The sequence below is a fragment of the Nyctereutes procyonoides genome, unplaced genomic scaffold, assembly GCF_905146905.1.
Source record: "Nyctereutes procyonoides isolate TBG_1078 unplaced genomic scaffold, NYPRO_anot_genome, whole genome shotgun sequence".
Classification (NCBI taxonomy): Eukaryota; Metazoa; Chordata; class Mammalia; order Carnivora; family Canidae; genus Nyctereutes; species Nyctereutes procyonoides.
This window is the reverse complement of record NW_026575120.1, coordinates 557,515-570,675: the sequence shown is the minus strand read 5'-3', so window position 1 is coordinate 570,675 and position 13,161 is coordinate 557,515. Positions and strand designations below refer to the sequence as shown.

The following is a 13,161-nucleotide window of genomic DNA, read 5'->3' as shown; positions in this document are numbered from 1 at the left end:
ATGGCTGGGCTTGGGGTCAAACACAGTCATATTCTGGCCACTGCATTTGGTTGAACCTGTGTAATATCCCCTGTCTCATAGAACTGTTGGATCAAAGAAAAATTGAGATCATAGAGATATAAAGCTTGCTAAGAGATATCTGGAACACCATGTGAATGGAATGTGGTGTTTCTGCTTAGGATGATAGGGGACAGCTATGTGGTCAAGTCAAGTTGTCACGATTTGATGTTTCAATGGAGAAACAGTTGCTAAGTGCAAGTTTCCCTGTTCAATTGGAGAGTATATTTTGCCTCACAATGTTACTGAGATTTGAGTGTAAGACATAGATTCATCTCTCAGATCTAGTCAGTCTGCTCAGACTGGGGGTTTTAACCAGCAAATGGAATTTCATCTACATCAGAAACATAATTTAGTTGGAAATGATTTTGTATATGGCACAACTCAAAATGTGGATGGAAATTGAATGATTATGTAACATTTCTAATGAAAGCTCTTCTGTTTGAATTTTTTAATGGTTGTCTTAAAAGGAGTTAGCCAGCGTTTCTGAGCAATGTTTTTCTTTTGAAACATCAAAGGAGACTATACTGTCAAATAATATTTTCACTCTTTGTCAGGCCAATATTTTTTAAGTAATCAAAGTAGAATGTGTTTTATACTTGATAGATGGTTGAGAGTTTTTGAAGTTTTACTAGCAGTTTATATGACCCAAGGATCATCTTTCTAACTGTGAGAAATAAATGTTCTATAGTTTTGTTTGACATATCATTGGTCCAGGAACCATAAAATGCCTGTTGTCCCTGACTGGAAAGTTGTCAGCTGTATGGAGTTTTATCATAGGCCATGTTTCTTTATCATTCTGTTCTTTTCCCAATAGCTGTCATGGCATTCCTCTTTGACCTGAAGGCACTCGTGGACATGATGTCCATTGGCACTCTTCTGGCCTACTCTCTGGTTGCTGCGTGTGTTCTCATCCTCAGGTGAGTGTCCTCATTGTTCTCAAGGGTGTGTGTCATGTCGGGCCCGGGGAAAAAAGAAAATTAGGACACACCATCCTTGCTTTCAAGAAGCTAGCAGTCTCACAGAGGTGAGAGGCCATGGACAGAAAAACATCAGTATAAAGTATAATAAATGTTCTTAGTCCTTAGCAAAGAATTAAATTCAATTGATAATTAGTAATAAGTTGGCTTAATCTATATGAATGGTTAAAAAAAGCGGGGCGGGGGGGGGACACCTGGGTGGCTCAGCAGTTAAGCGTCTGCCTTCAGTTCAGGGCATGATCCTGGAGTCCCGGGATCGAGTCCCACATTGGGCTCTCTGCATGGAGCCTGCTTCTGCCTATGTCTCTGCCTCTCTCTCTCTCTCTCTCTCTCTGTCTCTGATGAATAAATAAATAAATCTTAAAAAATTCTATATGAACGGCAAGTAATTATAGTGTATAAAAACACTTAAAAAAATATTATAGTTTTTGTCCCAGTATTTCAACTGCTGAGATTTTATAATAAAGATTTTATTCAGTGAGGCACACACAGACACACACACACACACACACACATATATATATAAAGGCTGTTTATGAAAAGGTAATTTACAATAGTGAAAAAATTGATCTAACCTGAATATCACTAGCAGAATAGTTAAATAAGGGTACATTTATTCAGTAGATTCTTTTTCTTAATTGTACTTAATTATATGGAAAAATGTATCCAACTCAGCAAAGCTGCATGTAGCATCTGAATTTATTTAAATTGTAACATAAATTTATGTGAAGAAGTCATTTTGCATATATATATATATACACACATACATACACTGATGCCTGGCTGAAATTGTACCAAAATGCTGGCAGTGATTAACACTGGGTTGTAGTATTGTGGGTGGTTTTGATTTTCTTCTGTTATATTTTGTGTATTTTTTTCTCAGTGAGCATATTTCTTCTTTAAGGACAAATGTTACTTTTCAATTTAAGTAAAGACTGCTCAGGATGCCTGGGTGGCTCAGTGGTTGAGCATCTGCCTTCAGCTCAGGTTGTGATCCTGGGGATTGTATCCCTCAATGGGTTCCCCGCCGGGAGCCTGCTTCTCCCTCTGCCTGTGTCTCTGCCTCTCTCTGTGTGTCTCTCATGAATAAATAAAATCTTTAAAAAAAAAAAAAAGCTGCTCAGAGGGAAAGAGACCACATTGAGGGGACTGGGGCAGATCCTAGGGGGTGAAGCAGGGAAATCCCGGCACAGGTTGGAGAAGAGGATAGATTGATGAGGGGACATGGCATGCGTGAGTTTGGGAGGTGGTGGAATGGAAGATGCAGTTAGTCTGGGTTAAACTGGAGGACAGAAAGGAAGGCCGAGGGACATGAGGCCAGAGTTAGAGCGCCAGGGGCAGCTAGCTGAATGCCAGCCTGAAGCCTGAGTGTCATCCTGTAGCTGATGCATAACCAGAGTTTCTGTGCCGTTTTCTGACAGATATATTTTGGGGATAATCCTCCTGTAGCCACAGTTGCCTCAAGTGAAAATGTAACTCTCTTCTGCAATCTAATATGTAACTCTGTAACTAAATGACTGTAGAGGAAACTGATGGTTGCTGTAGAGGGAGTTCTGGGGCTGGAGTCATAGAGTCATGAGAAGTGTCAATTTACTGCACAAGAGGGGACCCGGCAGGTGTCTCACTTAGAGTTTTCAGTGTTTGCTTCATTTGGGCCGAGTGTCTGTTTGAGAATAAAGACACAGACATCTGTTTGGGGATAGGTACCAGCCCGGCTTATCTTACGAGCAGCCCAAGTGCTGTCCTGAAAAAGAAGCTCTGGGATCATGTGCCAGTGCCACCTCGAAGAGCGAGTCCCAGGTCACCATGCTGGAAGGGCAGGGTTTCAGCCTGCGGATCCTCTTCAGTCCCTCAGCTCTGCCTACACAGCAGTCATCTTCTCTTGTGAGCTTTCTGGTAGGATTTCTTGGTAAGTCCTTTGCGCTTTGTCCATTAGAGAAGGCCCGAGGTGTGCATAGGTGGAGCAGGTATGATGTGAAAGAAGGCAAACGGTCTTATCTTGCCTTAAAATATATTTGCCACTATCATGAGCCCCCAAATCTCTACCTAACAGGTCGCTAATAGCTGAGATCCTATATTAGCAGGATAAATTGGTCATGTATTGAAGAAGAAGGGAAGAAATCCCTGAGGTGTGAGTGGCAGCTCTACAAAACCGGTGCCTTTCAGTGTCTGGTAGGGTGCTCCCCCTGTGTGCAAGCATCCGGCCAAGAACACCTGCCAGTAATGAAACTGGGAGGCAATACAGAACATCTTGTTTGCTCACCTACAGTTACACAATCAGTCATATTTTTAACAACATTTACTGAGTACCCTCAACGTGCCAAGAACTCTGCTGGGCCCTTGGGATAGCAAGAAAGATGGTCCTTGCTCTCATTGGGCTTTGAGGAACAGGATTATTGGTGGCAAGCTAAGGGAAGTACAGGCTTCTCTAGAGCATGGAGGAGGGACCCCCGAATGCAGGCTTGATGGTCAGAAATGGGGCAGGGGTGATGTCACCTTCTGAAAGAGGGAGAAAAGACACAGATCATTTAATACTTGTTTGCATTAGCCAACAGCAGAAAATGGACAGACTCGCCATTTCCCATTTGAAAAAAAATCTCTACCCTGCTAGTATGACATCAATCCATGTGATATAGTCTGAGGATGTAGCAAAGGTGGACCCAGATGACACTTAGGCAGAAAAAGCCAGATGGTAGTGCCAAGAGGGGAGGAGGAGATAGTCGTGAGTAAGCAAGCGATGGTTCTTACATCAGTGGAATCAGCCATTTCTTCCTATAATGAAAATGAAGAATCTTAGTATTTGGCAAAGAAAATGTGGAAAGAACTTGATATCTTCTCAACATAGGCTGTTTGAACCAGGGGGAATCTGAGTGAAATGCGTCTGCTGATTTTGTGCTATATACATATCACCTTTGCAGCATTTCTTGTGTTGGGCCTGAGTATCCTGACCACTTACGGAGTCCAAGCTATTGCCCGGCTGGAAGCATGGAGCCTTGCTCTTCTTGTCCTGTTTCTTGTTCTCTGCGTTGCTGTTGTGCTCACCATCTGGAGGCAGCCCCAGAATCAGCAAAAAGTAGCCTTCATGGTATGTATCACGAACATTAGAAATCTTCAATATTGTGTGTTAGTTTTTAAGCTGTTTAAAAAAAGAAAAAAAAAAAGACGCTTCTGGTGAAGTTAACCAGTACAGAACCAGAGTGTCACAGTTCTTTGAGATGTCCTTATTGTCACAAGGATGCTCTATACAGGGCTTTTCAAAAATTTGAATATGCTCCCATCATGTTATTATACATAATAGTAAACATATGTCTTGTCAGGTAACCTATAATATCAAAGAATAAGTAGAATATTTTCTTTTAGGGGATCCCTGGGTGGCTCAGAGGTTTGGCACCTGCCTTCGGCCCAGGACATGATCCTGGGGTCCTGGGATCGTGTCCTGCCTCAGGCACCCTGCATGGAGCCTGCTTCTCCTCTGTCTGTGTTTCTACCTCTCTCTCTCTGTGTGTGTGTCTCATGAATAAATACATAAAATCTTAAAAAAAAAATTTTCCTTTAGAAATTCAGTATTCTCTCAGGAAGATTATTCTCACCCAAAGCCCTTCTGCTAAAATTATCCTGTCAGATTTGAACTAAGAGAGCTTCCTGGAAGGATCCCCTGCAGATGGCATGTGTATCCAGACTTCCAGGGGCATGCCTGTTGACATCTGAACTAAACCAGTAAACCCTAAACTAAACCAAACCGTGATTCCAATTGCATGCTGGTGATGATGCTGATGTCAGCAGGCTGAAGGAATCCCTTGTTGGCTTCGGGCCACACTTACCTCATATAAAATATGACACGCCCTTTAGTATATACTCTACAAGAAAGATTTTTCTTCAGGTTGTCCTTTTTGTAAGACTATAAGCTTCCTGATACTGTGTGAAAGTATATATGTCAAATTAGTTGTTACCATGTTGAAAGAGGTGGGGAATGTGCTTTGCAAATGTGAGTCTATTTAAGAAGATATTTTCTCCCCTTAGGTTCCATTCCTGCCATTTTTGCCAGCCTTCAGCATCCTGGTGAACATCTACTTGATGGTCCAGTTGAGCGCAGACACTTGGATCAGGTTTAGCATTTGGATGGCACTCGGTAGGTCCTTTAATGTTTTAGCTCTCTGAACCATGGTTCTGTCTTTCCAGTTTCATGCTCTATGATTAGAGATATATCCCCTCCCCCTTCTTAGAAATAAAGGTGTCCTGTCAGTTTCTTCATTTCCCAAATTTCAGATCACCTGAGTGCTTACTTCTCTGGGTGTTCTTAGATACTTTTTTTTTCTTTTTATTGAATTCTCCCAGTAGCCCTGTAGATTTATTTTCTCCAACTTAATAGGTGAGAAAAAGCCCCCAACAGCTAAGGGATCAAAGTTGTGTACGGCAATGCAAGGCTCTGATTCCAAACCCAGTTCTTTCCAGGGTACCAGTGGATTTCTGAAGACATTTGGATTGAGCTAATAGCATGAAATTTCTTTTGTTATCTAAATTCGTTATTACTTGAACCTTGGGATTTAGTATTAAACAATAGGAGTGGGTTTATTTATATCTTTACTACATTTTTATTATGATTCCTATGTGAAAATTGAGTTAAAAAATGAGTTTACATTTGTTCTAACTAGAGCACTGAGCACATGTGTTAAAAATGTGAACAGAAATGTGTGTAAGGTGAAGCAGTGAGAAACAAGAGCTAAATCTGCATTGATTTGGGTCTCCTGAGGAGTTGAAGAGTGTGCTTTTTGACCATCCCCTCATTGGCTCAGCAGGAATGAGCCTGATTCACTCCTGTATATGTAATTGTTTGCTTTTGCTGGAAATTAATTCAATTTCAGTTTTAAGCCACTGATCCACTTGAGTTGATGGGAGATTTAACTTGTCAGTTTTGCTCATCTCCCCATAACCACATCAGAGTTCTGCCCATATGTGGGAGACCTTACCTTGTACAAGGGAATTGGGGAGCTGGTGCCTTGGTCACAGGTGGTCATTCCACATAGGTTACCCTAGTTTGTATTTTCTGTCACCGTGACCACTTCTGGTAGGTGGCTCTGCTGCTTCAGGGCCAGGATCCTAACAGGAGTCACTTGCCAGTCAGCCACACCCTCAGGGATGGATGTAACCATACAGCCATTCCTTTGGGGTCCTGCCCATATGATCCCAGGGAGGCAAGCCCAAAAACCCCAGGGCACAGGACTGTGAAACTCACTCGCCTCCTCTGAGCCCAGAAGATTCTCTTTTGAATGTGGCAGAGAACTTCAGCATGCTTCCTGCCTTTCTGTGAACCCCTGCTTCTTTCCTAAACATAGCCCACCATGGTTTAATGTACTTGATCTTGGTTAAGAGCATGAACCAGACTCTCTCTGTTTGAATCCACCTCTGCCATTTATTCACTTTACAGCCCAGGCCAAGTTACCTCCCTGTTTTTGTGTCTGTTTCTTTGTAAAATGGTGATGGTAGTACCTTTATTTGAGGGCAGAGAGGGCTGGGTCTTTTTTTTTTTTAATTTTTTAATTTAAATTCAGTTCCCAACACATAACACCCAGTGCTCATCCCATCAAGTGCCGTCCTTAGTGCCCATCACTCAGTTACCCATCCCCCCACCTCCCTCCTCTTCCACAACCCTTTGTTTGTTTTCCAGAGTTAGGAGTCTCTCATGGTTTGTCTCCCTGTCTAATTTCTAATTTTTCCCTACTCAGTTACCTTCTTAGGGCTGGGTCTTTAAACCTTTGAGGACAGGAAAGGCAGTAGAATTATCCCTAATAACTACACTTCCTGTTATTTCAGATGGGAAAATCATAGTGCATTTCACATCAACCAAAAACTCTCAACCAATTTTTAAACATAAAACTAAAACAGAGCAAAATGCCTACATGTAAGTAGTAAACTACCTGGTAGGGATATGTAAAAACCTTTCCTTCTAAATCCCAATCAGCATGGCCGTTAATAACCAGTTGCTCTGTACATCATTATCTAGCCTCTCCTGGTAATGGTGATGCATAAAGCATACCCATGTCCCCTTCATTTACACAGAGTATATTTTCCGAAGTATATGACTGTGATTCTGACAACCCACCACTTGTGTTTGGGGTGTAATTTGAGATTTTAATCCCCATATCCTTTTGTTTACAGAGTAGTGTTGAGTTTTGAGAAAATAAGTACAGTTTTTTTCAACATAAAGTTGAAAGTCTGAAAAACATTTCACTGAGAGAAACATAAATTCCATAAAGATTGTGTGTTAAAAACGCAGAAGCACATTAAGCCGGGAAACTGTCTACCAGGAACCTTCTGTGGATGTATCCTGTGCTTGCATTCTGTTCTGAAATAGCCCGGAAAGAGAAGGCAAAAAACAAAAAACCATTAAGTTCTATATTAAAGTTTCCATATTCAAACAGTCATTTTCTGACATACTTAAAACATTGAGGTTTGTTTTCTTCTTTGTATTTTTTCTTTTTTGTTTTATTTTTTTCCCCTAAAAGGTTTCCTGATCTACTTCGCCTACGGCATTAGACACAGCCTGGAGGGTAATCCGCGAGAGGAAGACGACGATGAAGAGACTTTCCCAGACAACATCAATGCAGCAACAGAAGAAAAATCTGCCATTCAAGCAAACGACCAGCACCAAAGAAACCTCAGTTTACCTTTCATATTCCACGAAAAGACAAGCGAATGCTAACACGTGTAGGAGCTGAGCTGGTCCACAGTCTTAACATACATATCCTACACGGAGTAAACCATGACAGTGTCATCATCATGCTAGGTTGCCGTGGCTTTGCTGCAGACATAGTTCACCCTAACTTATACTTACTCACCTGGACAGCACCTCCTCAGATGGCGAATTGCGTATCTGGGGGAAGCTCCTAAGCTCTCTCCTCAGCGATGAATATCCCCCAAATAGTAGGAGCATGTGTGTACGTATGTATGCATACGTTGCAGTATATGAATGTGAGAAGTTGTTTGTGTCTTACTGTTACTGCATTAGAGTTGTCTGGTGTTGTCATTAATTGGTGGCTTGTGCTGCACGTGCTGAAATGGAAGCAATCACTGAGTAGAAAAGTTTTGTATGTGCCTGGTGCATTTGGGGAAACAACCATTGCTTTTCCTTAGTAGGTGTCATTAATGTCAATTAGAACGCACTAAAAATGCAATTACCCATCCCGGTGTCTGTCATTGGTCAGGAGGAAGAGGAGGGATAAGAAATGAGCCTTTTCTATAACTTGTAAATGCCAGCAGTGGGTTTAAGACAGATTTTTCTTCTACAGACTATGGCAGTTGGCGAGAACTCCAGCCAACAGGAGTGTTTGCGTCTGCCTTGCTGCAGCGGGCAGGGGCGGCGCTCTGGGTCACCCAGCTCTGTGGCTGTCGTTTTGGGGAGAAGTGGCCTCTGCCTGCTGTGAATGATATAGTCCCCTCAGTCCAGACAGGGGCTGCAGAGCAGTATGTGTGATCTACTTGGGACCCTTTCTTCTAAAAAGTGAAGGTGGTCTCGTGGCCGGAAAGCTTGTGTAAGTGGCAGCAATGAGGATATATTTGAAAATCAGAGTCAGGCAAATGCTTGGATAAGTAGACACCAAGCATCCTTGTCTTTAAAGTCACTTAAAATAAGGCGATAGAACCTTCCAGATCACACAATTGATAGAACGATTTACACTTTTCTCCTTTGCTTAATAACTAATCACAGTTCAGTTTGTTTTTTTTAAAGCTCATCGGGTACAGAATTCACTCCTTTGTTTCTATTATTTTGTCTTGTCCTAGATATGAGGGGCTATGCTCGCAAATTATGTCTTTACCACATGCCAAAGAGAAAGGAATGAAGGGAAACAAGAAAATTTCCCTATTCTAAGTTTAAAGTGCCTATTCAGATATTAAATTGCATTTGCCTCAATTTGAGGGGTTTGGATCTCAATTTGCCTTTGACATTTCTTTTGGAAACCTTTTAAGGATATTGTCCTCCCCCCATCCCATGAATTGTGAAGCGCTTTTTATCTCATTTATTTTTAATTGATCACACTAAATCTGTTGATACCCCATTCCCCATATTTGGAGAATAAGATATCTGGGTTAAATACATGACTATTTAAAACCTTAAGCTAAAAAAAAAATTAACCTAGTTGAATTAAAGCTATATAAACACAGTAACCTTTATAGGAGTAAATGATTTGTTTTTATATGTAAGAATTAGAGATAATTACTACATTTTACTTCATAGGGTTCTCTAATAGTGAACTCTCTACCTGCAGTGTGCTTTGCTTCTCATGAATTATCTTTCTTACAAATAATTAAATGGTTTACTAGGTGAGGCTAGGGGTGAAACACTCACATATATATGGGTCACATTCCCAGGATGAATGTTATCAAGCACACCAGTTGACCAGCATAATCCAAAAGCAAGGAAAACATGTGTTTTCTGACAGCTCTTCTAAGAGATTAGTTATTTTACTGATGCCATTAAAAAGCAAGTTGTGATTATTTTGTCTAACCAAGAGTTTATTGTAATTAAATATCAAATAAATAGAAAGCCTGGGTTTTGGCTGCTAGTGTTAGAGCTTCCCTGACCTAGAGCTACAGTACTGACATTCCACAATTTCCAGGGTGCACATGGTAAAATCTGAAGCCCACAATTCTCTTTCAAGCATGTTTTACTGAGGGGAAGAGTTGGATATGCAAGGAGTAAAATATTTTTGTAAGGACTGTAGGCAAGACCATAAATCCTTGTTATAGTATTACACTGAGAACTCCCTTTAATTCTCTAATTGATCTAGACAAGGCCCTTAACACGGGGAACATAAGGAATTTCATATAAAAATATGTAAGTCTTTTACCATAATAAAATCAAGAAATTTATTTAGGATGTGATAGGCAGCTAAAACTATTATGCCCACTCTGTTCAATTAGGAGCAAAATTTAGTTAAAATTTATTTTCCACATTAAAACACTTTGCAAACACAAATATCTATGAAAAGATGCTTTGTCAGTCGGTGACTATGCTTTTTTTCTGTGAAGACTCAAATATGTGCTCATATCTCTGTATGAGTATATGTATATATATGTATATGTCTGTGTATTTCAAAAAGTATATACGTCAGTTGGGTTTATGATGGGCTTTGGAAACGATACCCTTGTATGGATAAAAAACCCAATTGATGTGGAGAAAAAATAAAGTTTTATATTGATAGGTATGCTTATACAAAATTGTTAGGTTTTAAACTATTTTGCAATATACAGCAATTTTATATGTATATTTTCTATAGATTCTTTAAGAAAGATATTTATAATGTATCTAATATGGAATCACTAAACTCTCATACATTATAACAGGTGCTTTGTAATCTGACATGGAGTAGGGGTGGGAGGTGTTAGGGTTTTTCTGTTTATTGTTTTCCTGGTATATCTCTATCTTGCTATGTGTTTATTAGTAAAAGCCTGTACTATCAGCTCTTTTACCACCTCCCTGTGCCTGTAGCTGAATTCATAACCTTTTGAACAAAATACTGCTTTTACTTTCTTAGGATTACCAAAATGTTTTGTACAGATCTGACTAGGAATCAATCACACTTATATAAACTCCTCTCCAGAGGTGAAAAAAATGTATACCGTACATTCTCTTAATTGTGGTTGAGTAAAAACAGTTTAAGTTACTTTTCTTTCTTACACTAGGAAATATGGAAATATGCTTTCTTAATATTTTCAATGAGAAACTTCTCATAATAGCACCTTCATTTTATACTTTACAAGAAAGGGAAAAGATGATTCGTGAATAACCACATAAAGGCCATGCCTACCCCCATTTAAAAAGGTAGCCATACAAATTCAAGTTCAAAACCTATTTATGAGAAAACTTACAACTTTTGATAAATACTGAAATACACATTATTGCTGACTCACATTTTCCCCCAGAGATAAACATCAAGAAAACTTTGTAAAACCAAAAACATCATTTGGGATATATACACTGAGGAAAAAGTAACATTGATTGATATATTTAAAACTCTTCTATTACCAACCATAGTCAATAGAAAATAGCTCTTACAGGATTATTTTCCTTTAAAATAGAAAAGCCTCTCTTAATTTTCTGAATAAAAGGGTTTGTTTTTTTTACTTAAAAAATTAGCCAAAATATTTGCTAAGTCCTGGGTATTTGCAGATAGTTGTTAAACCTAATTTGAATCAGATTCTATATATACCGAGTTACTTTCTAAACTAATTTGAATGTTTAGCAAAGAGAATAAGGAAAATTATTGTCCTCCAGTACTGATAACGCTGGGGGAGCAGATCAGTCTTCTCTCTTCATAAATCAGGGCATATTCTGAGATTAAAAACCACATGATAACGTTGTGCCAAGATTCCAACTCTCCCTCATCTTGTTGCTCATGATGCTCTCTGCCTGATTTTCTCCGTCAAGCAATGTTAGTTAACACCCAAACTACCATTTCCACAGAATTTTAAAGGAAGGATCAGGTTTAGAGTCAACATCATGGAGTATTAAAATTCACATGATAAGCGTGAATTTGGGGGAGAGGGGATTAACTTTTTTTCTCTTTTTTTTTTTTTTTTGCTAGTGCCTTCTCTGTACATTTTCTACTTACATTCTCTGATGTGTCCTAAAATATCAAGGGAAAAAGTACCAAAGTTCAGGTAGTAAATAATGCCAGCACAGATCATTTTTTAGCCATGTAGATTTGGAAATGAGATTGCTTGACTTTGTTGTTTAGCTGAGATTTTTTTCTCTTTGTATAATTATATTTAAACATTTTTAAATGGATTTCTGGTTTCTAGATTTTGAGAGGCCTGCTCTGTTTTTGTGGTTGTTGGTTTTTGTAACATTCATTATTGTTTATATGTACACAGTTTAGTCTTCTTGATCTCAAATGCATTTTCTTATGGCTCAACCCAGTTGGCAACCCTATGGGCTGTGAGTAATATACTGAGCTTTTCTACACCGTGGCTGAAGCCGCTGCCATAATCTCTGGCCTTAAAGAACCTTCTGTGACTACTGGCATCCCATGAAGATCATGACCAAGAGCCTGGGCTAGTTCTAGGAACAGGCAGCCTGCAAAGTGTAAGCATCTAAAGCTACCCTTGTTGAGTGGGGTCTTGGGATGATAGGGTGGTATATAAAGTGAAAGACTTCACATGAAAGTTAGGAATTTGCGGTCCTTAATTTCAGTTTTGAATATCCTATGGGATGCATAAAGGGTAAATGATAAGGAACCTCCTGACTCATGGGAAGGATGGTTGCTTCCTGGAACTGGTACCATAGGGTCTGGCCCACTGCAGTCCCTGTCTGGGCGCTTACAGCCTTGTGGTGGAAAGTGCACGGTCCCAGGCTCAGCTGGTAAAGAGCTTGTATTGCCAACAGGGTTAGTTTCTCTGCCCCCAGCCTGGTTAATGGGCTCATCTTTGGTGCCCACCAAGGCAGCCACATTGTTCTGTTGTTCTATTGTGTTCTTTGTACTTAACAGAAACTGTTGATAGGGCCCAAAACCCTACAGAAATTCTATGTCTAAAAAAACCAACAGATGGAATGGACTTGTCTGAATGTAAAGATTTTCTGTTTGATAGATAATTTCAAATTTCAGTATTTTAAATGATAATCAGAGTTCCTTTTACTTACAAAATTGGATTATTTTTTAGAATTAAATAAAAATTATTGCTGCTTTACCACTGTAAAACATGCTTTCTAATGTGACCATGTACTTTTGAAATAAATTGTAATACAACTTGTAATAATAGAATATGCGTATGTATCACACATACCCAGAGCATACCTTTCACATTTATCTTTTGAGAACCTTTAAAGCTCAGAAATGTGGTACAATCTAAACTGAAATGATTATAATATCAAGAATATTCACCTGGCAGCCTAGGGGCTACATGGGGACTCCCAAGTCCTATTAGATAAAAGACATGTTTTCACATACCCTCAATCTGCTTGGCACATTCTAAAAAATACCACTTGCTCCTGAAGCATACCATCCCAGGACCCACACACCTGACCACACACCTTCAACTGTCAATCTCTTCAGCATTGCTTTTATCTGCAAGAAGCTCCTTTTTCAATGTTCCCCTTATCAAATCATAGCCTCTAATAATTGGTGGT

General features: G+C 39.6%; 1 protein-coding gene across 3 annotated transcripts in view; it reads left to right on the top strand.

Annotated features, from left to right (window-relative positions):
• SLC7A2 (solute carrier family 7 member 2) overlaps nt 1-12,733 on the top strand; it is a 67,425-nt gene extending 54,692 nt beyond the window's left edge. For all 3 annotated transcript variants that reach the window (XM_055335122.1, XM_055335121.1, XM_055335124.1), the window contains exons 8-12: nt 875-977; nt 2,741-2,946; nt 3,956-4,122; nt 5,058-5,166; nt 7,541-12,733. In XM_055335122.1, the coding sequence (XP_055191097.1) occupies nt 875-977; nt 2,741-2,946; nt 3,956-4,122; nt 5,058-5,166; nt 7,541-7,737 (782 nt within the window). In that variant the 3' untranslated portion in view covers nt 7,738-12,733. The remainder of the gene's footprint in view (nt 1-874; nt 978-2,740; nt 2,947-3,955; nt 4,123-5,057; nt 5,167-7,540) is intronic.
• The last annotated feature ends 428 nt before the right edge of the window (nt 12,734-13,161 follow it).